A 21,137-nucleotide genomic window follows, 5' to 3' on the forward strand; every position below is an offset into this window, starting at 1 on the left:
ACATACATGCTACACCTGCTACCAAGTTAAATAATCATCTTATCCATGTACATTCAAAGATACTGAATTAATTAATACAGTATTACCTGATCCTCAATGGCGCCCAGTGCAAGTGAGACCTCAGCAAGTTGCATTGAGATTTCTGAAGGCAGAATGGTGTAGAGGTCCAAGTATTTGCTCTGTTGCTGCTCCGCTAATTTATCCACATTCTGCCGATAAGTGATGACATCTCCATGTACAATCTACAAAAACAAGATCCAGAAATAATAACATCAAGCATCTATGTTTTGAGGAGGATTCACAAAGGTGATATTTCACTTTTTAGATGACAGAAAGCAGTACCTCAAGTTCCTGCAAAAGAGAATCAATGTCAGGTGTTGGATTGAGAAGGAGCTCCCTGGTCTCCTGGATCCAGGCTTTCGCAACGCTCAGTTCCTTCTCCACTTCTTCTCTGTCCCTCAGTTCCTGAGCAGTTTGAGTCCTTTTAGTCCTGGACTGTGTCAGAAGGCTGGAGAGACAAAGACAAAATCATTTCAAGTAAACTATGTAATAAAGTTTCAGTTAAAAATGTTTCAATTTCCTTATGTCCATCTTTGCACTACCTTTCCATTTGGTCTTGCACAGCTCTGATTTCCTTCAGGCTGGGCAGCTCATCCTGTTCATTTGTCGGCGAAGGCACTTCCACATCATGCAACAGGCTGAGGGCGTACTGTCGGAGCAGTGTGAGGGAGGAGAGCTCTCGCTCCAAGTCTTGGCTCAGCAAGTCATGCTGGTCTAACAGAGACTGCAGGGTGGCTTTGGAGGCCTTTTCCACGGCACTATCAGGAAAACGACTCTGGAGCTCATCCGAGACTGCTCTCACCTTCACCATCTATAAAACAATGACCATTTAGAAATTTAAGCAAAATGGTTCTAATTATTTAATTATTATTAGTTTGTCTTTTCATACTGTTTGTCTGTATACCTTTTCCCTAAAAGTTCTCCATTCCTGTGCAGTGTCCTCAAGTACTCTCTCCTGTCCCCGTGCCACACTGCGTAGTCTCGTCCAGCGCTGCCACACTGTGGTCATTGAGCGACTGATGGTTGCCTTGCTGGCATCACTCCCCACCAGCTCAAGCTGAGCTGCTTGCTCCTCTAAACCACTCAGTTTCTCTTGGAAGCCAGTTACCAGTGACACTAAGGACTGAAAAATGAAGAGATAATAAATTAAATCCATCGTTTTCCTAAATGAATCACTCATTTTTACATGGAAAATAATTTTTTTTTGGCCTATCATACCCGATGACTGCACAGCTTTTCTTCAGCTTCTTGGCTTGTGGCAGCCTTTGCAGTGGAAAATTCAGTCAGCTTCTTCTCAGCCTCATTCATAAGCTCAATGACAGTCTGCCTAGCCTCTTGGTATGACTTCCACTGCTTCACACAGCTAAAAAACATTATATTAGAGAATTAAATAATGATATTGAAAAAAATACACAAAATTACATGTGTATCATCACTATGTCATGCTCACTACCTTTGAAGGACATCCTGGTGACACTGGAGCTGATCTCGGACCTCCATGCCTCTCTGCCTTGCCGACTCCACACTCACACGGAGCTGGTCTTTGGCTACAGGGTTGACCAGGTTCTCCAGCTGAGGCAGCAGGGACTCCAGTTCCTCCAGGTGTATGATGAACTCCTGCTCTGTGGCCACAATTTCACCTTGCTGCTGTAGACACTCCTCATAGTTCTCCACATCCACACCAAGACTAGCCTGCTGTAGGAAAGACACAGCATCCTCCAGCCATTCGCAGGCTGACTGCATCCTGAAGTGGTATCTCTGACACAAGTCCAGTGCATCCTCCAGAGTAATCTTCACGCAACAGTTCAGAGAAAAATAAGAAAAGCATATTTAGATAAAATATACTGAAAGACTGCACATTTTACATGTATCATTTTCATGTTTTATAGAATATATCCCACCTGTTTGGAGCTCAGTGCTTTTTGGACATCAGCCTGCAACTTTGCCATTTCCTCTAGGCTTGTATCCACATGGGCTGGCACAAGCTCATTGGCACTGATATACTTTAGATTTTCCCTGCTACTGAGAGCAGCCACAATTCTCAGTCTGGACTGCACTTCCTCCTGCATGATTTGCTGCTTTCTGATCTCCTCCTGCACCTTCTCCACCCTCACGTCCACAATTACAGCACAGTCCAGTTCATCCCTGACATGCTGCAGCCAGTCCAGTGTCCTTTTCATCTCCGTCTCAAAGTCTTTACTTTGAATAAACCTGTTCTCACACTCTTCTATCAGATCTCCCACTGCAGCCTGCAAAGACCGCAGCTCGTCCTGCCACAGAATCACTTGCTCCTTTGAGGCGTCGTGTGCCGCTTGGTCCACACGGGGTGCAAGAGTGTCCATCTGCTCCATGAGTCTTGACAAGTGAGAGTTGGCACTCTGGAGACTCCCAGCAAGAGCATGGTAGTTCTTCAGCCTCTCCTCGGCCGACTGGGTCTCTGCATTCACTTTAACCAGCTGCTCTTTTGTGGCCTTTAATTCAAAATCAACCTGCATAGCCATTGCCTTATGGTCCTCAAATGACTCCAGGGTTTCACCAAGATGCTCCACTTTCTGTTCAACCAGCCTCTTCAGGCCATTGTACAAGCTCACAAGCTGGGTCATTTCCTCTGGGCGCCATGGTTGACCAGTGCTGCGAAATCCCTCTTTTTTCTGGTTGAGTTCACTCACAGCTAAACCAAGGTTGCACAGATCTGCCTGAATGGTTTTGTAATCACTCTGCAAACTGACAACTTCCTCTGTTTGCAGCCCTACAGGTTGTGTGCCAAGATTATTGAACTGCTCCTCCAGCTCTTTCAGTGCTTTATGAGTGACATCTATGAAAGAGGTGTACTCATTTCTTGTTAGAATAGCCTGCTGGATTTTCTCCTGTTTCTCTTTGGCTAGAGCTAATATGCTGTTATATTGCTGGGGAAGAGTGTTAAGTTTTTCGTCTAAATAGCAGTGGTCTACTTCATTAAGAGTAGGCAATATTTCCTGACCAGCTCTTTGTACAATTAGTAGGAGGTTCTCATATTCAATTGCCTGCTCGACAATCAGTTGATACTTCAGTAGCTGTGCTTCCAATTCGGCATCTCCCACCATCAGGTTTATTTCAGGAAAAGTGACTATGTCGGCTTGTTTTAACCACTGACAAATTTTCTCAAGATCGGTTTTGAAATACTTCCTGGACACGAGCACTTTTTCAAGCTCCTGAAGTTTCTGCCCACATCTGTGTAATGTTCTGTCAAAGATGTTTTGCAGCTCCTGTAACTTAGTGAGAATTTCGTTTCTTTCTTCATCGCGGGCCTCTCTCATCAGATCCCTCCCCTGAGACCACAAGGAGGTCAGCTCACTCTGATAGGCTTTCAGACTGCTTTGGATGTTCCTGCACGTTCTAACCTGCTTGGCCAGATCATCAGGCAACAAAGCAATGTACTCTTCTGCCTGGGCCTTCTTCTCATTCTGCTGGACCCAGGAAATGGACTGGCTCACAGCCATCAGAAACTGTGTCCTTTCTGTGAAAGCCTTACTCAGGTGTTTTCTACGCTGCACCACTTTCACACTCAAAGATTCCACCTCAGATTGAGTTTCAAAAATCAGCTGCTGCAAATGCTGCCTCTCACTGAGGCCCAGCCGGGCCAGCACCCTGTCAGAATCAGCCATGGCCTGGGAAAGTAGAAGCTGTTTTGCCTCTAACTCACTGCAGATGCTCAGGTGGTCAAACAGGAAGCTCTGAGCCAACTCAGGGGGAGGACTCATTTTCATGGCCTCCGACAGAGCAGGCTGCTGCTCCTCAGCCCAGTCCCGTGCCTCTTTCAGACGGGCCTCTACTTGGCCCATATCCTCTAGCGTCACCATTGAGTCCTGTATTTTCCTCTCAATTAGGTTTTGCATTTGAGACCATCTCTGCTCAAAATGGCTGATTTGCTCTTTTACCAGCTCCTTATCATCTAAGTTCAAGTGTTGGATGACCTTCTGCTTCTGGTCCTTAAGGTTCTCCAGAGTGCTCTTTTGTTCTTCCAGAGTCACAGCAAGTTTCCGTAAAGCCTCCAAGTGCTGGGATGAACTTTCAGCATCCGTTCTGTGACAAAACACCATAGTAAGAGTTCAAGTTAAAGATATCTTTTGATCTTTACATTCCAAATATCATAGCTTCTCTCATCTATTGTTGAAAAGTTGGATTTACACACCTGGCTAGATTGTCCCACTCTTTGGACACCTGTTCAAACAGTGCCTCCACTGCAGAGATGCAGTCATGGTATTCTTTAGCTCTGTGCAGATCCTCCTCTCTCTGGCTTTGCAGCTTGGTGGCCTGGTGACACAGATCAAGCCAGGAATTGCTCAGACGGTCGATCTCTGTGTGCTCTGGAGAGTCCTGGCCACCAGTCAATCTGCTCACAGTCTCAGTCATCTTGGTCAAGATACTCTGCTTGGACTGCAGCTGCTGGCTGCATTCCTGTGTGACATGCAATATATTGGTAAAAATGAATACACGCAAAAAGAGGGCAGATCTCCCTTTAATCAGGGACCACTGGTTATGATTCCGTTCCCTTACCTTGGCTTGTGACAGCATGTTTTGTGCTATCTTGGTCTCCAGCTCTGCAGGTCTTCTGGAGAGGCTGAGAAGCTGCTGTTCCATGTCCTGAAACAGGCTGACAAGGTCTTGTTTTTGTTCTTTGATCTCTCTCCAGCCCTCTGAAAGCTCCTGTGCACTGGACATCCTTTCTTCAATCTGCAAGGAACACATGATGAAAAGATAAGATGACTGTGTGCAAAGATAAGATGTGTTAAATATGTCAACATGGAAAATAAAAGTTGTGCATTTTTATATCAGCCAACTATCATAACATTTATCTTCTTATAAAACAATAACTGACCGTGAGTTTGATCTGCTGGACCTTTGCAGCCGTCACTCTCACAGCATCATCAGACAGGTCACACACGGAACACACCAAGTCCAGGTAAGTGCTGGCTTGTTCCTGAAGGGCCCTGTAGTTCTTCACCTGAGTATGCACATATAACAAACGATCATTAAAAAGTGATAGAGAAAACAGCTTAAGCACATTGTCACTGTTGTTGCATTCCAACATTGTGTCATTCACCTGCTTCAGTGCCTCCTGTAGACCAGATGGTCCCTGATCGTTTAGGTGGAGCTCCTCCTGCACTGTGGAGAGCCAGGTCTGACACTGCTGAAGCGTGTCCTGATGGCTGACATGTTTCTGCAGCTCTCGGTCCAGACTCTGATACACCTGTTGAGCAAGGTGAAGTACTACCTTAATTACTGTAACTTACTGTATCACAAATAATAAATTCTGATAGTAATTGAAGGGATGAATGGATGGTTGTCGAATTGCGTTACTCACACGTTGGGCAGTGCTGCAAATGGCAGAGTAGCTATCCCTGGTTCCCTGCTGGTGAGCCTGGACTTGTTGACTGATCTTTACTTGAACTTGGTCTGTACAACTGGCAACAAGACCTTCTCCTTTCTGCTTCAAGCTTATGAGACGCTCCTCAAAACCAGCTATCTCCTCCATTATTGCCTGAAAAAGAAAGAACAGTAAAAGCAGATCATGAAGAGTAACCCTTAAAATGTAATAACAAGAATTTTTTTATTTTTCTAGTGACATAGTTAATCACCTTGTGTCGGGCAAGTTGCTGCGTGGCCATCTCCATACTGCTGGTCTGCATGGAGTCAAAGGTGACCAGCCTACTGGACATCTGTAACAGCCACTTCTCCACATCTTGCAGCTCACTGTTGTAATCCTCGTGCTCCTTAACCCACTCCACAAGATTCTGGACCTGTGTCTGAAACAGACAAAGACAAAGTCATCCTCAGTGATACTCTCAAGTGTGCAAAGATTAAACATCAGAAACAATGTTGAGCAGTATTCATTACCTTAGATGCCAAGCAGAGGTCCTGGTAGTCGGCCTGCAGCTTTTTCATGTTGTCACTTATTGTAGGGTCACTGACTGTGTCGAGCAGGGCTTCTCCTTTCTCAATAACAGATTTCACTGGTGACTCGTGAGACTGCACTGTCTGCTGGATGGTCTGCATACATGGAAAGGAAGCATACTTGCAGTTAAAACAGTATTCATATTTGTATTGTCTTTTTAAGGGAAATAGCCATATTAGCCAATATTAATTCACCTTATACTTCGCAAACTGAGCCTTCTTTTGGTACAGTTCAGCTTTAGGTTCGACACTTGAGGCTAAAAGATTCTTGGTTTCGGTCACCCACTGGGCCTGGGCCTTGTATTTATCCATAAAGTCTTTCGAGAGTGAAATGCATTTCTCCAGTGAGCTATGCTCTGTGCGCAGAGATGCCTTTAATTCCTCTATTTGAAAGAGACGGGTGTCCATCTCCTCCTTTAGCTGCTCCGCTTCATGTTCTTCCAAGAATGCAATGGCTCGCTCTGTCTTCTCCCTCATTGTCTTTAGGTAAGAGTGACCCTGCTCCATGTCACCCTGAAGAGCCTGAAAGGAACATGGGTTTGTATTATTATTAGGTTTTCATCCGTGAAACTTTTCTGGACTGTGACAGTAATGTGTTTTTTTTTGCCAGTATGTGCATGATATAAATGTTCACCTCCAGTTTCTTCATCTTTCTCTCCATTGCAAATCGGTCTACAACATCAACACTTATAGCCACAGTGCTAAAGTTATTTTGAATGGTGCTGAGCCAATCTGAGAAGGTTGAGAAGACACACTGTGCCTCGTCAAGGCAAGACACTTCCTCCTGCAGCTGTTTGATTGTCTCCTGCCAAACAAAGAAAGGAGATCTTCTCATTACATATTTCCAAGTTGTATTAAATTGCAGAAACACATAAAGATTCTAGTTTTCATCTGTATACAGAGACAACCTTGAGATTTAACAAGCATCCAAGACAAAATAAGTATACTTGTATATACTTTGAATCATATATATGTATATATGTATATATATACATATATATATATATACATATATATATATACATATATATATATATATATATATATATATATATATATATATATATATATATATATATATATATATATATATATATATAAAATTCACAGATATGATTGTTTTTGTAGACGTTACCAGTAAATGTAGAAGCAGTGCATGGTAGCGGGCTGTGATCTGGGTGGCTCTGCTACTGATCCGGCTGCTAATATGGGTTTCATCCAGGACCTGCTGAGCTAAAAGACTGAGCCCCTCCATCTCGTCTTGATAAACCAGCACTTCCTCCTGCCAGCTCTGATAAAAGATAGTTCATTGATGAATATGCAAAACGTTTGTGCACATACTTGCTATGCGGGCTATACCAACCTTTATTAGCTGCAGCTGAGCATCTTTAGTGGTGCGGTCAGACCGTCGATGGCTACGCAGTTGCGCTTTGGTCTCCATGCCCTTTAACCAGCTGTCAAGACGCTGGAACTTTTGCTCCATCTGCCGCAGTTTGGCCAGAGCGCTGTTGAGCTGGGCCCGGGTGTCAGCCAACTGGGCCTGGTAGAGCCTCCACTCCTGCTGCAGGGTCTCCAGTGCTCGGTCTTCTATCTGAGGCAGGCCCCAGGGAATGACCAGTTCTCGACTGACCAGCAGTGTGTTAAGCAAAGCCTGGCCCTCTGTGCAGGACAGCTGTAGTTCCTGTAGTCAAATAGATGTGGTTGTCGTTAAGCTCTTCCAAATGTATGCGGAATATTATTTTAGGTTATGTAATACTACTACTACTACTACTACTACATTTGCACCTGCAGCTTTTGGAGAGTCTCCTCCAGCATATCAACATCACCCTCCAGCTGAGTGTAGCAGCCAAGCTTCTCTTGTTCCTGTTCCAACCAGTCTTCAAACGCATTGAGGCCCCGCTGATACTCCTGGTGGGCTTTTACCAGTTCCTCCGCTTTGCCAACTGCCCTCTGAGGACACAGTGAGAATAATTATGCATTTGTAATCTGAGAGTTACTTGTTACTTACATTCCCAGTGACATGTTCATAGATTTGCAGCCACTGCTTTGGTGGCTTCACACTTCAGTTGTGAGCTGTGTGAGGTGGATTTGTTGATCTATCTCACTTAATCTAATTAAATTTGGAGTAAAAAATAACAATAAAATGAGCATGGATAAAAACCCCAAGATATAATTCAATTATACAACAGCAGTAACAATGTTCTTGTTTTTGTACAGGTTTGTGAACATATGGACAACTCTTCTGAACATGCTCTTCAGAACAGTAGCCGCTATCATAACACTGTAGCTGAGATGTATTTAAAATAAGATTCCTCGCCTACTCTCTGGCTAACATTCTGCTGCTTATTACCATGGCATTGTCTTTGATGGTGTTGTATCGCTCTTGCAGATCTTGGAGCTCCAGCTGAGCGACATAATTCTCTGCAATACTGGCACTCTTTGCAGTGATGGTGTCCAACAAGGTGCTGTGGCTCAACACTTCCTCATAAAGCAACTGAAACAACAAGGAAGGATGAGTAATATTATCAACTGACTGTGCATCAATTCAAACTTAGACCTACTGTGAGTAAAACTTTCCCGCAAAATTTCATCTCTTATCCCTTCTAAGATTTGAAATTCAAATGTTCAATTCATGTGACAGGCTGTTAATTAGAAGATTTTAGTACCTTAGATTTGCTCAGATTAGCACTTTTGTCTCTCATCTCTGGACACTGTTTATCAGTTGGGTCAAGACTCTCCTCCACGTGCTCGGCCCAGGATACAAACTGTCGTACATCCTCTTGATAACTGGTCCACTGTGACAGAGAACCTTCCAGCTGACTGTCAATTTTAGAGAGAGCATGAGGCTTAAGTCAGACAATCATACGGTAGTTGCAAAAATAACTCAACTTAAGACAAAGAACTGATAAAAAAATAAAATACCCTTTGCATTGAATAGAAGCGGAGAGCAGAGCATCCCAGGAATCTTTTAGCTCCTGTATTTGTTTCAGGATGGCGGGCACTCCCTCAGCTGATGTGTTCCTCTGAACAGACTCTCCTCTTGTAGTCAGCATCTTGAGCTGGATCTCTTTCTCCTGACGAGCGGTCAGCAAGGCCTGGAGCAACAATCAGTTATTAGTATTATTCCAAGCCTAAATTGGGTAGTCACAGTGATGCCTCTGATCTCTCACTACCAGTGACGTACCTCCAGCTTAATCATCCTGCTGTCAAGAACACTTTTGTCTGCAGTGGGAGCACAGTAGGTCTGCAGCATATGGCTGGTGTCAGCCACCCAGTTCTGAAGCTCCTTCAAGCCTTGAGAGAAAAGCTGGTGCTCGGTGACTATTCGGTCGATCCGAGAGGCCTTCTCCTGCAGATATACAAAGCAGGACACAATCCAAAAATAATCACACTGGGTTTGAGCTGGAATTCAAACTAGACTTGACCTGTAAATGGCACACTGAGATTAAATAAATAAAGATTTAGTACAACAGACATAACATAAATTACTCTCTATATCTCATGTAAAAGATGAATTAGTTTTTAATTATGATGAGTCTCTACTTAAAAAAAAAAGTTAAATCAAAGCTCAGTCCAGGCAAGTGCCTCAATCATATACTCTCCTCAAAAGCTCTACACCCAGAAAAGCCCCAGTGCACAGGCAGGTTGGTAGGCATTACTGTACCTTGGTCAGGTTGGTTAAAGCTAGGTACTGAGCAGAGAGCTGCGAGACACGATGCACAAAACCCTTGCCGGCCGCATGTTCATCCCACAGCAGCTGGGCCTTCTCTTTCAGCTTGTTCAGCTGAACCTCATGTGAGGCTAACTCCTCAAGCAAAGACTGGAAGAGCACAAGCAGGTTATCAAAGTGGCATGCAAGCTGACACACAGATATAAGACAGTTGGTGGCAGACACAGGTGAGAAGTTAGAGACAACATGGCACAAAAGGAAAAGAAAATGTGACTTTTTTTCCCATAGTTGATAAAGTTGGCGTGCAGTCAAGGCATCTGGAAGAAGCTGATAGACAGCAATTAAATTGCCCTGCATTTTAGGAATGAAGCAAGAATTAACATCTATGATAGACATTATGTTAAGAAGACATGAAAACAGGAAAGAGCAGCAAAAAGATGGCATCAGTTGCAACAGCAAGCTACTGGCAGTTAACAGATGTTCCAGGTATGTACTTGCTAGTCATAAAACTAACGCTAAACACTATCAGAAGGTGTAAGGGTGAGTATCTGTAAATGGTATGAGCAGTCAGTTTGACATAATGTGGTTGTTGACATGGATTGTGGATATTGGTACCTGGAGCTTGTTTAGCTCTAACTTCTTGGCAGTGAGATCATGAAGCCTTGTGCTGCTCTCCTGAACTGCCAGCTCCGTAGCATTCAGACACTCCTGTAGAGGCTCAGCACTTGCCTCAAAATCCTTCATCTGAGACAAAAGGTTCTGAACCACACAAGATGAGTTATTGTAAATAGGCTGTTGGGATGCTTTGTTAGCTCATTTGTGGTTTCCACATTGGGAAGGACATTATGCCCCCACTTTCTAAGAAATTACGTTAAGGTACTCACTTGTAGATTTGCTTCTCTGTTGTGCAGGTTAGTCATCATATTTTTCCAGTCCTCTCTGGCAGTGTTCATTTTTGCCCGAACTGCATCAACTTTGTCTTTTGCCGCAATACTAGAGATGAGCTCACCATTCACAACCACAGCGTTCAGCTTTGACTGACCTTGCTCTCTGTCACTTAGAAACTCCTGAGAAGAGAAGCAGAAAAGTTGTCTTAACTGTACCTGCTACCAGTAGTCATTGGTGGTCAAAATTGGGTAGTGTAAATATGTGAATGTTTCAGGTATGAGTGTAGTACCTGAATCTTCAGCAAGCTAGATGAGGCCTCACTGAGATTTTGAGGTACGTCGAAGCACTTGGCCGTGTTGATTTTGGCATTGACCAACCACTGCTGGAACTCTCTGAAGGCTGAGCGAAACCCTTGTTCCAGTAGCTTCTCTTTGTTCTGGCATTCCCTGCATGCTTGGAGACTTAAACTAGATACAAGGAAAGAAAAATCAATCATTATCATGTACTATTACTGATCGATTTAGAGATCCATACATCCATTTTTATCTCCTTTCTCAATAATGTTCTCACCTGTTGTATTCCTTAATAAGAGCAGACACTCTCTCAGACTGACTTCCCATATCTCTGGAGAATCGGCAGAGATCATTGAGTTGAGTTTTCAGGCGGTCAGATAATGGCTCGGCTTTGACAAGTTCCTCTAATGTGTCCTGGACAAAAAACAGATCTCAGTTCTAGTATCCACCACTACCAACAGCATAGTGTTATAACTAGACTAAGCCAGGACCTACCTTTGCTATCTCCCATCGTTTAACAGCCTCTTCTCCATCATTTGTTCCATCTCCACTGGCCAGTCGTCGACGCCAGTCCTGTAGCTGTCGGTAAAAGTCCCGCAGGTCCTGCTCCAGCTGTGCCGACAGGCTGCTGAACTCATGTTCGGAGCTGGCTATCTGTGAGAGGGCAGTCTCCAGACTAGCACGTGTCTGCAGTGCTCCACGTTCCCACTGCTCCCATGACGACAACAAGGCTGCTTCCTCTCGCTCCATAGCCTCATAGCCACCAGAGCCAGTGTGATCTCTGGCCAATGCCCCACATCTTTGGACACGACTTAGCCGCTCTCTGCCTCGCTGCTTGGAGTCCAGCAACTCCTGGAAAGAAAACAAGAATGATCACCTCTGCCAAAACACTACTTCATAAAAGTGCATGTTTATGTTTTGTTTAGGAAGCTAATCTATGGCAGACCATCACATACTAACTCTCAGGTGTTTAATGTGGAGCCCCAAAGTAGATATAATACAAATCACAGTGCAGGTACCGCACACATCTCTTAATTTCTCTGAAACAACTTCGTTTCTCACCTGAACCTTGGAGAGCTTTCTTTTAATGGAGGCTGAGTTTCCTGACAGGTCCGACCAGCGCTGGAGTTCCTCTTTTGCTGAGATCAGCCAGTCATTGAAGTCTCTCACAGCATCAAGATACTGCTCGTGCTCAGACACAATGTTTTGCATGGACAGTACTTTACCCTTTAGGATGAAAAAGTGTTTAGTACCAATTAGTAGATATGAATAAGATTATGTGAAATATTATACTTTATGTTTTAGCCAAATTCCTTTCCATAATAAGTTGGATTGGAGTTTGTGATATAACTACATACTGGCCTACATCGCTTAATATACCCTCTCTCTCGATTTGGCTACCAAATTTAAGAACTTCAATCTTGCTAGAAAATGGTGCCATGACAACAAGTGTCTAGGGTTTTCTTAAAAGCTTCCTATCTTTGTGCCTGCTCTTATTTTCCTTTAATTAATCACCTAGGGTTTAGCAGGTATCTGCACATGCTTTGCTTGTGTCTAAATCACCTTGACAACAGCTGCTATATCAGCAAAATGTGCGTTGAGCTCTGCCCTCGACTCTGGTCCAAACGTCTGGTCTCCAGTTTTGTCAAGCATCTCCACTGCTTTGTCGTTTAGGCGTGACAGTGCTCCTGCGTGAGCGTCCACGTCAGCCTGGATGGCTCTGAAGCGTTCGAGTAAGGCAGACTTCTCTTTGAGGCCTGGCTGCTGAGGCAGAGTCATTCCCACTTCCTGCTCCACTGACTCCATCCACTGCTGCAGCTGGTTCTTATTTTCCTGAAAGCTGGTCCACTGGGTCACAGTCCACTCCAGACGACTATAGGTAATGACAAAAATTTTACTGTGAACTCCAACAAATCATGTTACTCTCTGTTTTTTCAACACATTTCCTACCTGTGACAACTCATTGAAGTCATCAACATGTTGGCCCAAGCGTCTTTCAGGCTCTGTAGCTGTGAACAAATGGCCTCTTGTCCCTCCATTCTGTTGTGCTTCAGGACCTGTTCTCCTTTTCCTACTGTCATGTTGAGTTTCACCTCACCCTCACCTTTCATTAATAGGATATCCTACATGCACAGGGAAAACCATTTTAGTTGAAGTGTACAAAACTAATCCAGTATTTCAAAATGTGTCCGGAATTTCCACACACTCTACTTATTTACTGACCTGCACAAGACCGAGTCTTTTCTCCAGAGTCTCTTTATTGCCAACCGTGCTGTTAAGTGAAGCCAGGCGCTCCTGGGCACCACTAAGCCAAGTCCAGGTCATCTGCAGTGTCTCTTCAAAGGCCTGCTGCTCCTGTAAAGTGAGCTGGCAGCTGTGAAGCCGTTCTCTCACACGCCTCAACAAGGCCTGGTGCTGTGACTGCAGCTGAGCTGACACCCTTGTCTCACTGCCGTCTCCTCGCCCACCTTCATTTAAAGCCTGGCCTTCCTGACATAAGCGCTCAAATGAGTCCCTGAAATGCAAAGAGGGGAAATCTTTAAATGTGTGCTTTTGTGTGTGAAAGGTGAAAATTGTATGCGCTCAGGAAAATTGTACAACACACACACAAAGGCTATTTTATTTTCTTAGAAGCACCTTTCTTTGAGCACTTCCTGCTGATATTCCTCCACTTGCTCGAGTACAGCCTTTTCAGGACCTCGCTGCTGGACTTCCAACAAATCCGTGGTCATCCTCTTTTCCATATGTTCCAACCACCACCTGAGTTTCTTAAAGCGACCCTCAAACCTACAGGATATTAACATAGTATGCTAATAAATGGAGGCTTTGCAAAGGGCTTCACAGAACTGCTACTTGGAAGTGTCTTACCCTTTCATGAGGGAGGCACTGTCCTCCAGGATCTGCTGGTTCTGCCTGCACTGCTCCACAAAGCTGTCCCAGTCCTGCTGGATGGAGGAAAGGTGCTGCTGGACCTGACCTGCACTGGCTTTGGGAAGGTGGAGCAGGAGCTTCTCTCCTTCCTCACACACCTGTGTAAGTCGTACCTCACCCTCCTCCACGCGATCCATGGCTCCCTGACAGATAAACCAAACCACTTTTAGCACTACATTTAAAACTCCTGGCACATATGATGTTTTATTTGTCCACATTCCTTAGAGATTACTATAAAATACTGATCTCCATCTATTCTAGCTATATTTAAACAACTAGCTTTACCTTTATTTTCTGAAGTTTGCGTTCCACAATTTGAGTGTCTCCAGACCGGTCAGAGCATTCCTTCACAATTTCCCTCTGCTCTGAAAGCCAACAATGGAACTCCTGAACCAGGTCTGAGGAGAAAAGTGAAAAAGAGAAGTAATAATGTGGCGTAGACTCAAAATAAAATCTGCTTTTCTTTATGCTTTTCAGATTTCTCACCATTGAACTGCTGCTGAAGGCAGCTCTGTAGTGATGACAGTGTTCTGGCAGAAAGCTGGTTCACAGACTCATATGTCTTGATGAGATCAGTGAGTGCTGACCCCAGACCAGCCAACTCTTCAGAGGGATATTTTCTACACAGGGTGTTGAGGCTCTCCCTGGTGGAGTCAATGCTGCCCTGCTGATTCTGCAGCTCCTTTTGAAGGTCCTTCAAACATATGACATATTTTATAGAGTTGATTCACTTCATTAGATCCTCACGTGCAGGAAAAGATGAGCTGGGACAACGTACCTTCACCCTGCAGATGTTCTCAGGGTCTGATCCAGCAGGACAAGAAACCAGAGACTCCTCCATACTTTTTAACCATGCAGACATCTGTGAGATGTAATCTTCCAGCTGTTTCTTCTGGAAACTGAAGTCCATGAGGTTTCCCCGTGCCTGTTCATGAAGTTTCTGAGCAGTGCTGACCTTCTTCCGTAGGTCATTCTCAAGCACCTGAAGTAGGTAGAGTCAAAAGTTAGTGGTTAGCTTCACAAGGGTCAGTGTAAATATCTGTAACACATCGTCATAAGACCAATTATTCAGAGGTTACAAGAATTTGATCATACTGTATTTAGTACCTGTAATTTAGCGGGAGTCTCTTGGCTTTGACTACACTTCTTCAGCTCTGACAGAGTGCTCTGCAGAGTTTCAAGTTTCTTCTCCTTCTCACTCATTTCGGCCTGTGGATGCATCAAATTAGAAAAGCTTGTTTTACACTGGTGTGAGCTGCTATCTTTGTTTTGTTTGTCTATACAATACTACACTCTGTGGTTATAGCAACACAGTACATGCATATCCAGAGTAAAATGTTTTTGTATTAGAAATCCTACCTGTAACAAAGAAAGTCTGTCTGACAACTTCTGACTGTTGTTGAGGTTGTTCAGGCTTTCATTGAGTTCAATCACACAGCTGCTTGTCCAACTCTCAATATCCTCGCTGATTTTACGCACATCATCCCACAGAGCTAAACTCTGATTCAGGCGATCAATATTGTCATCTATTTTCTCAGACACCTGATGAGGGGGTAAAATAAGACAATATGCAAATATTTTTTTCATTTGCAAAGACACATTTTTTGCTCTATGGAGCTCCTCAGAATTTAAAATCAACACATCCACATTTTACGATTGTATACAGACTTACATCCAGCCACTGATCCACAACGTTCTCCATGTCTCTTTTCATCATTTGAGAGTCACAGTCAGGGATCTTCTTCAGTTCAACCACTAGTTGTTTACCTTTATTGGAAAACTGGTCCAGTTCATGTTGCTTATCAGACATCTCTGTCTTCACCGCCTCGTGCTAGAAAATGAAAAAAACAACAACATTGTAAACTGACAGGAAACTAAAAAAAACATAAACACACAAAAAAATATTTTCCAGTAAGATTTTTGACCTTGCTTAGTGACCTCTTGGTTTCCTCATAGTCTTTCAGAACAGAGTTGATCTCAATCAGAGGCTCAGTTTTCTCAATTATGCTGCTGATGGATGTTTTCAGGGTTTGGTATTCTCTCATTAGCTCAACAAGTACATTGCACTGCTCCTGTCTGATGAAGGTTAAAAAAAGCAGCAACACAACAATTACCAGACAATACAAAAACAAGCTTATATGTAAAACACAAACAAATATATATTAATGGGAGAGAAAGTAGATGAAAACCGTTTCCTGTTCCTGTGAGTACCTCTCTGTGATAAGCCTCTTGGTGTCTTCCCATGTGTTCTCCAGGAGACTGATTTCCCTCAGCACCTCTCCAGCCAACTCTGCATCTTTCTGGGCCAGCTGGTTGCCTTTGCCCCTCAGCCACTGCTCCTCATGCTGGTGAGACTGCAGTTCATCCTCCAGCTGATTAAAAAACCTTATCCTGACAAACAAATAATATGTAAGCCACTCATGGACATTTAGTACCAAACTAAAGGAGCAACAGCCCCAAAAACCTGAGAATGACACTACTGATATCATATTGATTTTACCTCTGCTGAAGTGCATGCAGACTTGGCTCTTTGAAGCTCTGGTGGTCTGCTTTTTCTTCAATGTCCTCCACAGCTTTCAGCAACTGCTCTTTCCGCTGTCTAAATGAGGTCCACAGAGCCCCCAGTGCCTCCGCCTCACTCTGTTTAGTACCGAGTAGGTTCCTCACAGTATCCAGCTCAGCACTGAGTGAATCAGCAAGCATGCGACAGGACTTGCGAGATCCCTCATCGCCACCAATGTGTAGATGGCTTTTGCAGAGACTACTGTCCAGATTGACAGCCAGAGTCTCTAGTTGGCTAATATCTGGGATAATGGTGGCCAGTTCCTGCTGCAGCTCCTCAACTCTTCCGCGGTCCCAGCTCCCAGCACTCTCCACAGTCTGTCTCAGGCCCTGCAACATCCCTGCAGCCACACTGTGGGTCTGCAAAAAAGCCTCAAGCTTTTCCAGACACTCTAACTGGAGCTCAGCTATGCGCTGGGCCTCCGTGTAGGGCTGGAGGCAGCTGTCTGCTCTGCTGCGGATGAGCTGTATGTCACCGGGCTCACAGAACTGACAAAACTTCTCGCTTTGCTGCTCCAGGCTCTGTCTCACACTGCACTGCTTCTGTAAGGCCACCTGCGTGTCCTGTCCAAAGAATGAGAATCAGGTGATGCTCTTCACACTATTACTATCCTACTTGAGGGGAAGCCTCATACTTTGTTTGCACAAATGGATAACAATACACCTTACCTTTACATGGGCAGCAGCAGATTGCAAATTGCTAATGTTAATTTGAGAAGTTGAGTGCAGGTTTGAGAGCATGGTCTCGCTCCATTGGGAGAATTTTAGCAGAGCCTGATCAAACTGATCAACCAAGGAGAGATGGTTCTGAAGATCATTGATTCTGCAAAACATAATAAAGAGCAAAGTAATTCAGTATGAATAGATAATCTGCCTTGTGAGCAACCTTTATCATTTATAAACTTTCTGTACCTTTGGGGGAGGACTTCATTTTGAACACGTAATCTCCCCTGTAGAGTCTCCAGCTCGTCTTTTAGCTGCCTCACTCTCTCTTCAGGTGCAGTTGGATACAATGAGGTCCCCAGAGAAAGCAATTCAGTATGAGCCGGCTCAAGGCACTGGACTTCAGAGTACATGGCCTCAAAGAAAAAAAAAACACACACACGCATAATCATCCATTTATTCATTCACTGATTCTTTATTATGACAATAATGTGATTTTGTGTTTTTGTGTTGCACCTGCAAATCCTGCAGCTCTGTGCAAAGTTTGGATTTATCAGCGGACAGATACACACTCCCTGTTCTGGAAACAGATTCACTCCTCTCCAAGCAGGAAACAAAACTTGAGCGTTGTTTCTCATACCTAAAAATATAACAACAATGCATCCATTAAACATTAGGTATGTTGGCTGCCCAGGTTTAACCAGGGGTCCACGAAGCATTGCTTTTATTCCCGTGCTGTCTGCTCAGCATTTCTTACTTTTGCCAGAGAGAAAGCAGGTTCTCAAGGACGCTCTGTTTGTCCTTTGCCTCCTGTACATTTTGATCATAGCTGGTGTTTAGCTCTGTCACTGTCCTCCCTGCTTCCTCTTTGTCACTGAGTCTTCGAGCACCAGCTGACAGGGACAGCAAGCTTCCCTTCAGCCCTTCCAGACTTTGGCAGACATCCTGGGGAACAACAATGAACAGTGACAGTGACCCAAACTGAATATCTTGTGAGTTGGAGGACTGTGGCTTGACTTGTTCTCCAATTTCAAATACTGTTAATGTGAATGTGAGGTTGTGAGCTTAAAAGCATTGTGGTCTTTTTTTTTAAAGAAGTTAAGTGGAGACAACTGAATACCATGTGGTTTTGAAGAGCTTTGTAAGTCTCTGAAGACGAGGTGCAGGATTTCATAGGATGCTCCAGTTCCACGTGCAGCTCACTGAGAGACGCTTGTACCTGAAAGACAATAACCACGTCAATCATGTCTTTACTAAATACTACACTGTATCAGTACCACTTAAGCATACATACCTTTTCAAAGCTTGTTTTGAACTTCTGCTGGTGGGAGGAGCTTTCCTCCAGCTGTGCATCAAGCTGCTGAACACTCTCCCTCAGCTCCTCCCAGTATCTGCCAATTTGGGTCAGACGAGCTTTGATGCGAGCTGCTTCCCCCGAAGATACAAACTGGGCCAGTGCCTGGGAGTCGGCCTCCAGCTGAGAGAGGACCTCAGCTTGTCCCTGAAGCTCAATACCAACAGCCTGGATGTGCAGATATTGATATAAAAGTTGGTATCTGAAACTGAACTGGTAACTGAAATAGTCTGGACTGCTGATCCCATGTACAATTAATTTACTCCTTGTGTTGACCATGCCCACTGACAAAGACTAAGGACATAAGTGGCCTTAAATAAATACATGACACTTGACCTTGACTGTGGTGATCTGTTGCTCAAGAGGCAAAGTGGAAGACTTCAGTACATCCAACTGTTTTTCCTTTTCAGAGATCCACAAGGAGAAGGTTTCAAAGGTGGACCCAAACTGATCCCACTGAGTCTTCATGTCCTCCAGAGTCTTGACACTAGGGCACAAGAAAAAAATATCATACATTGGTAAACAAATACTAACAAACTTTCAAATATGCATGTTATGATGATCATTTTCTACAGGAGGTCTCTTCAAACATATTTTAGCATCAGCAAATGTATCTAATCCATCATCTTACTCTTTTTTGAGCCCAGCCTCTACTTTATCCACTTGCTCACTAAGTGATCGAGATTGTTGTAAAAGCAGAGTCTTGTTTTTGGGACCGAGCTGGATTTCTGTTGCTCTCTTCAACAATGTGTTCATGTGCGAGACCTCTGCTTCGCACTGCTTCAACAACACCTGTGCATAACATAAAGAATGTTGGTCATACATTACGTTACATTAGTGAAATGTAAAAATGAAAACACAGGACGCGTGAACAGATGCAAAGACAAAACCTGACTCACTCTAGCCTGGTCAAGTTCGACAGCCAGACTCTCTGGACTGCTGAAGTTCAGGTCTTTCTCCATTGCGGAACGGGCTTTGTTGACAAACTCATGCACTGCTTCCTGTTGGCTGTCAAACTCCTGCCATGCAGCCAATGTGACCTGGAGATGACAGTGAAACCAACTCAGTGATGTTGAAGTCATAAATGTAGCTTATATAAAACTGTAGAAATTAAACTTAATCTCACTACCAAATGAGAAACCATAGAATAACAAAGCTATATGCTTCTCCTGACAAACCAGATCATTACATGTGCAGATGACCTCTTCACATCCTTGTCATTATTGATAGAGGTGATCATGAGTCAGCATATTGACAGCCCCACTGGATATCAGCAGTAATGCTACTGAAAGGGGAAAGTAAATACACTGGTGTGCTTATTGCCTAGGATCTTTTACCAAGACCAATAATACGTCCTCTCGAGCAAACATTTTCCATCCAGTTTCCATTTCAAGACTCCCACCCCCACCGCTCCACCAAGATTATGATCACTGAATCACTTCATCCCTATCTAAGGCAACTGTGATGCCTCACAAAGCAAGTCCCTCCAGCAGAAAATACATCAATCAGACTTTTTATCCTCCTTTCAGTACATACTCCAAAAACGCTGCAATTGCAAAGCCTCCTGCATTTACAGGAATCCCTCGCCTCTTTCCCATGACCGAGCACTTTTCAATCCACAAAATGTCTGGTTTCCGTCTACTTCTCTTTACTGACATGATTATTTATCAAGTTATGGACAGACGACACAAATTAACATCAATTTAATTAGTCAGATTTTGCCCAAAGGATTCATTTTTGATTTGACATGTTTGTGTAAGAAAGAATAGGCATCAGCATCAAAACAGACGTATGAAGATGCAGCATAAATGACACTAGAGCTTTTATATAAGTTCATACATACAGTACATACAGTGTACAGTATATACACACAGACAAACAGAACTAAACATTGCTCACCTCGAGGCTTTGCTCCTGTGAATCCATAGTCTGCTCCATTTTGCTGACTGTGTTTTCTAAACTCTGCAGGTCCTGCTGCAGCGTCTCTCCCATACCCTCCTCCGCCTGGAGCTGCTGGCCTCTGGTGATCAGCTGCTGGACATCTTTCCTCTTCAGCTTCAGCCGTTTAAACAGTTGCTGTGACAAAGGGGAACATTTTCAAATGAAATTTAACTCTGCAGTGCAAAACCTTTCAATATAAATTGTCATGCATGACTTTTTCTGAACGGTACCTGGTGAACGAGCAGCAGCTGTTGAGCTTCTCTAACTGTGGAACAATCCAGTATTTTGGTGACCTCGGCTTGTGCCTCTTTCTGCCCCTGAACAAGATCGTCCAGTGTATTTTGCACTTCCTCCCTGAACTGTACACAGTCTCCCACAGCCAGCACCATCTTCTCAGCCTGGGAGATATAGAAGAAATAAACAGTGTAGTAACAATATGGGTTTAGTTCAGTCATATATATATACATATAGTATATATAGGATCTTATCTGTGAATGAGAAATACAATATCACACTAATAATGCATTTAATATTCTAGACTGTGTTTGACACCTTAAAAACATCACCTACCTCTAACAGTGATGCAAGAAGACCTTTAAAATCAGTCGAGAGCTTGCTCAGTGTGCTTCCTTGCCGCTGAGCATCGCTGTCAGAGCTGATTTCAATCAGTACGGCCATACGAGCTTTTAGCCAGCTGAGGTTTCCCTCCTGCAGCTCTGCGTCATTCCTCAGCTCCTGCAAACGACAGTGGAGCATCATACAGGCCATGTGGTCAAAAGAGTCATTTTAATACAAAGCGAATGACAGCAGTGGGCGTGGCTGAGGAGTGTAAGTACAGAAC

The 21,137-nt window shown here is 43.8% G+C and overlaps 1 protein-coding gene across 12 annotated transcripts in view; it reads right to left on the reverse strand.

Moving 5' to 3' along the window:
* The window catches only part of syne1b (spectrin repeat containing, nuclear envelope 1b), a 68,888-nt gene that overhangs the window by 25,232 nt on the left and 22,519 nt on the right, over positions 1-21,137 (reverse strand). For 11 of the 12 annotated variants that reach the window (XM_044047321.1, XM_044047322.1, XM_044047312.1 and 8 more), the window contains 56 exons: positions 20,867-21,031; positions 20,527-20,694; positions 20,255-20,431; positions 19,255-19,395; positions 18,987-19,147; positions 18,692-18,842; positions 18,296-18,523; positions 18,122-18,220; positions 17,759-17,946; positions 17,518-17,641; positions 17,251-17,417; positions 17,008-17,161; positions 16,277-16,902; positions 15,988-16,167; positions 15,702-15,852; positions 15,449-15,607; positions 15,136-15,318; positions 14,884-14,985; positions 14,555-14,758; positions 14,263-14,470; positions 14,062-14,174; positions 13,714-13,919; positions 13,483-13,632; positions 13,069-13,360; positions 12,796-12,968; positions 12,409-12,718; positions 11,908-12,072; positions 11,341-11,697; positions 11,123-11,259; positions 10,842-11,019; positions 10,549-10,731; positions 10,280-10,423; positions 9,659-9,814; positions 9,179-9,343; positions 8,917-9,089; positions 8,661-8,814; positions 8,345-8,488; positions 7,780-7,944; positions 7,358-7,675; positions 7,130-7,285; positions 6,629-6,799; positions 6,190-6,516; positions 5,938-6,090; positions 5,679-5,846; positions 5,405-5,581; positions 5,144-5,290; positions 4,919-5,044; positions 4,597-4,773; positions 4,232-4,497; positions 1,962-4,122; positions 1,514-1,851; positions 1,279-1,423; positions 965-1,183; positions 603-871; positions 343-508; positions 87-242 (listed from right to left, as the gene is read on the reverse strand). In XM_044047321.1, coding sequence (XP_043903256.1) covers positions 87-242; positions 343-508; positions 603-871; positions 965-1,183; positions 1,279-1,423; positions 1,514-1,851; positions 1,962-4,122; positions 4,232-4,497; positions 4,597-4,773; positions 4,919-5,044; positions 5,144-5,290; positions 5,405-5,581; positions 5,679-5,846; positions 5,938-6,090; positions 6,190-6,516; positions 6,629-6,799; positions 7,130-7,285; positions 7,358-7,675; positions 7,780-7,944; positions 8,345-8,488; positions 8,661-8,814; positions 8,917-9,089; positions 9,179-9,343; positions 9,659-9,814; positions 10,280-10,423; positions 10,549-10,731; positions 10,842-11,019; positions 11,123-11,259; positions 11,341-11,697; positions 11,908-12,072; positions 12,409-12,718; positions 12,796-12,968; positions 13,069-13,360; positions 13,483-13,632; positions 13,714-13,919; positions 14,062-14,174; positions 14,263-14,470; positions 14,555-14,758; positions 14,884-14,985; positions 15,136-15,318; positions 15,449-15,607; positions 15,702-15,852; positions 15,988-16,167; positions 16,277-16,902; positions 17,008-17,161; positions 17,251-17,417; positions 17,518-17,641; positions 17,759-17,946; positions 18,122-18,220; positions 18,296-18,523; positions 18,692-18,842; positions 18,987-19,147; positions 19,255-19,395; positions 20,255-20,431; positions 20,527-20,694; positions 20,867-21,031 — 12,741 coding nt within the window. The remainder of the gene's footprint in view (positions 1-86; positions 243-342; positions 509-602; positions 872-964; positions 1,184-1,278; positions 1,424-1,513; positions 1,852-1,961; positions 4,123-4,231; positions 4,498-4,596; positions 4,774-4,918; positions 5,045-5,143; positions 5,291-5,404; positions 5,582-5,678; positions 5,847-5,937; positions 6,091-6,189; positions 6,517-6,628; positions 6,800-7,129; positions 7,286-7,357; positions 7,676-7,779; positions 7,945-8,344; positions 8,489-8,660; positions 8,815-8,916; positions 9,090-9,178; positions 9,344-9,658; positions 9,815-10,279; positions 10,424-10,548; positions 10,732-10,841; positions 11,020-11,122; positions 11,260-11,340; positions 11,698-11,907; positions 12,073-12,408; positions 12,719-12,795; positions 12,969-13,068; positions 13,361-13,482; positions 13,633-13,713; positions 13,920-14,061; positions 14,175-14,262; positions 14,471-14,554; positions 14,759-14,883; positions 14,986-15,135; positions 15,319-15,448; positions 15,608-15,701; positions 15,853-15,987; positions 16,168-16,276; positions 16,903-17,007; positions 17,162-17,250; positions 17,418-17,517; positions 17,642-17,758; positions 17,947-18,121; positions 18,221-18,295; positions 18,524-18,691; positions 18,843-18,986; positions 19,148-19,254; positions 19,396-20,254; positions 20,432-20,526; positions 20,695-20,866; positions 21,032-21,137) is intronic. The other variant, XM_044047319.1, reaches the window with a different exon arrangement.

This window comes from Solea senegalensis, linkage group LG16 (assembly GCF_019176455.1).
Source record: "Solea senegalensis isolate Sse05_10M linkage group LG16, IFAPA_SoseM_1, whole genome shotgun sequence".
NCBI classification, from domain to species: Eukaryota; Metazoa; Chordata; class Actinopteri; order Pleuronectiformes; family Soleidae; genus Solea; species Solea senegalensis.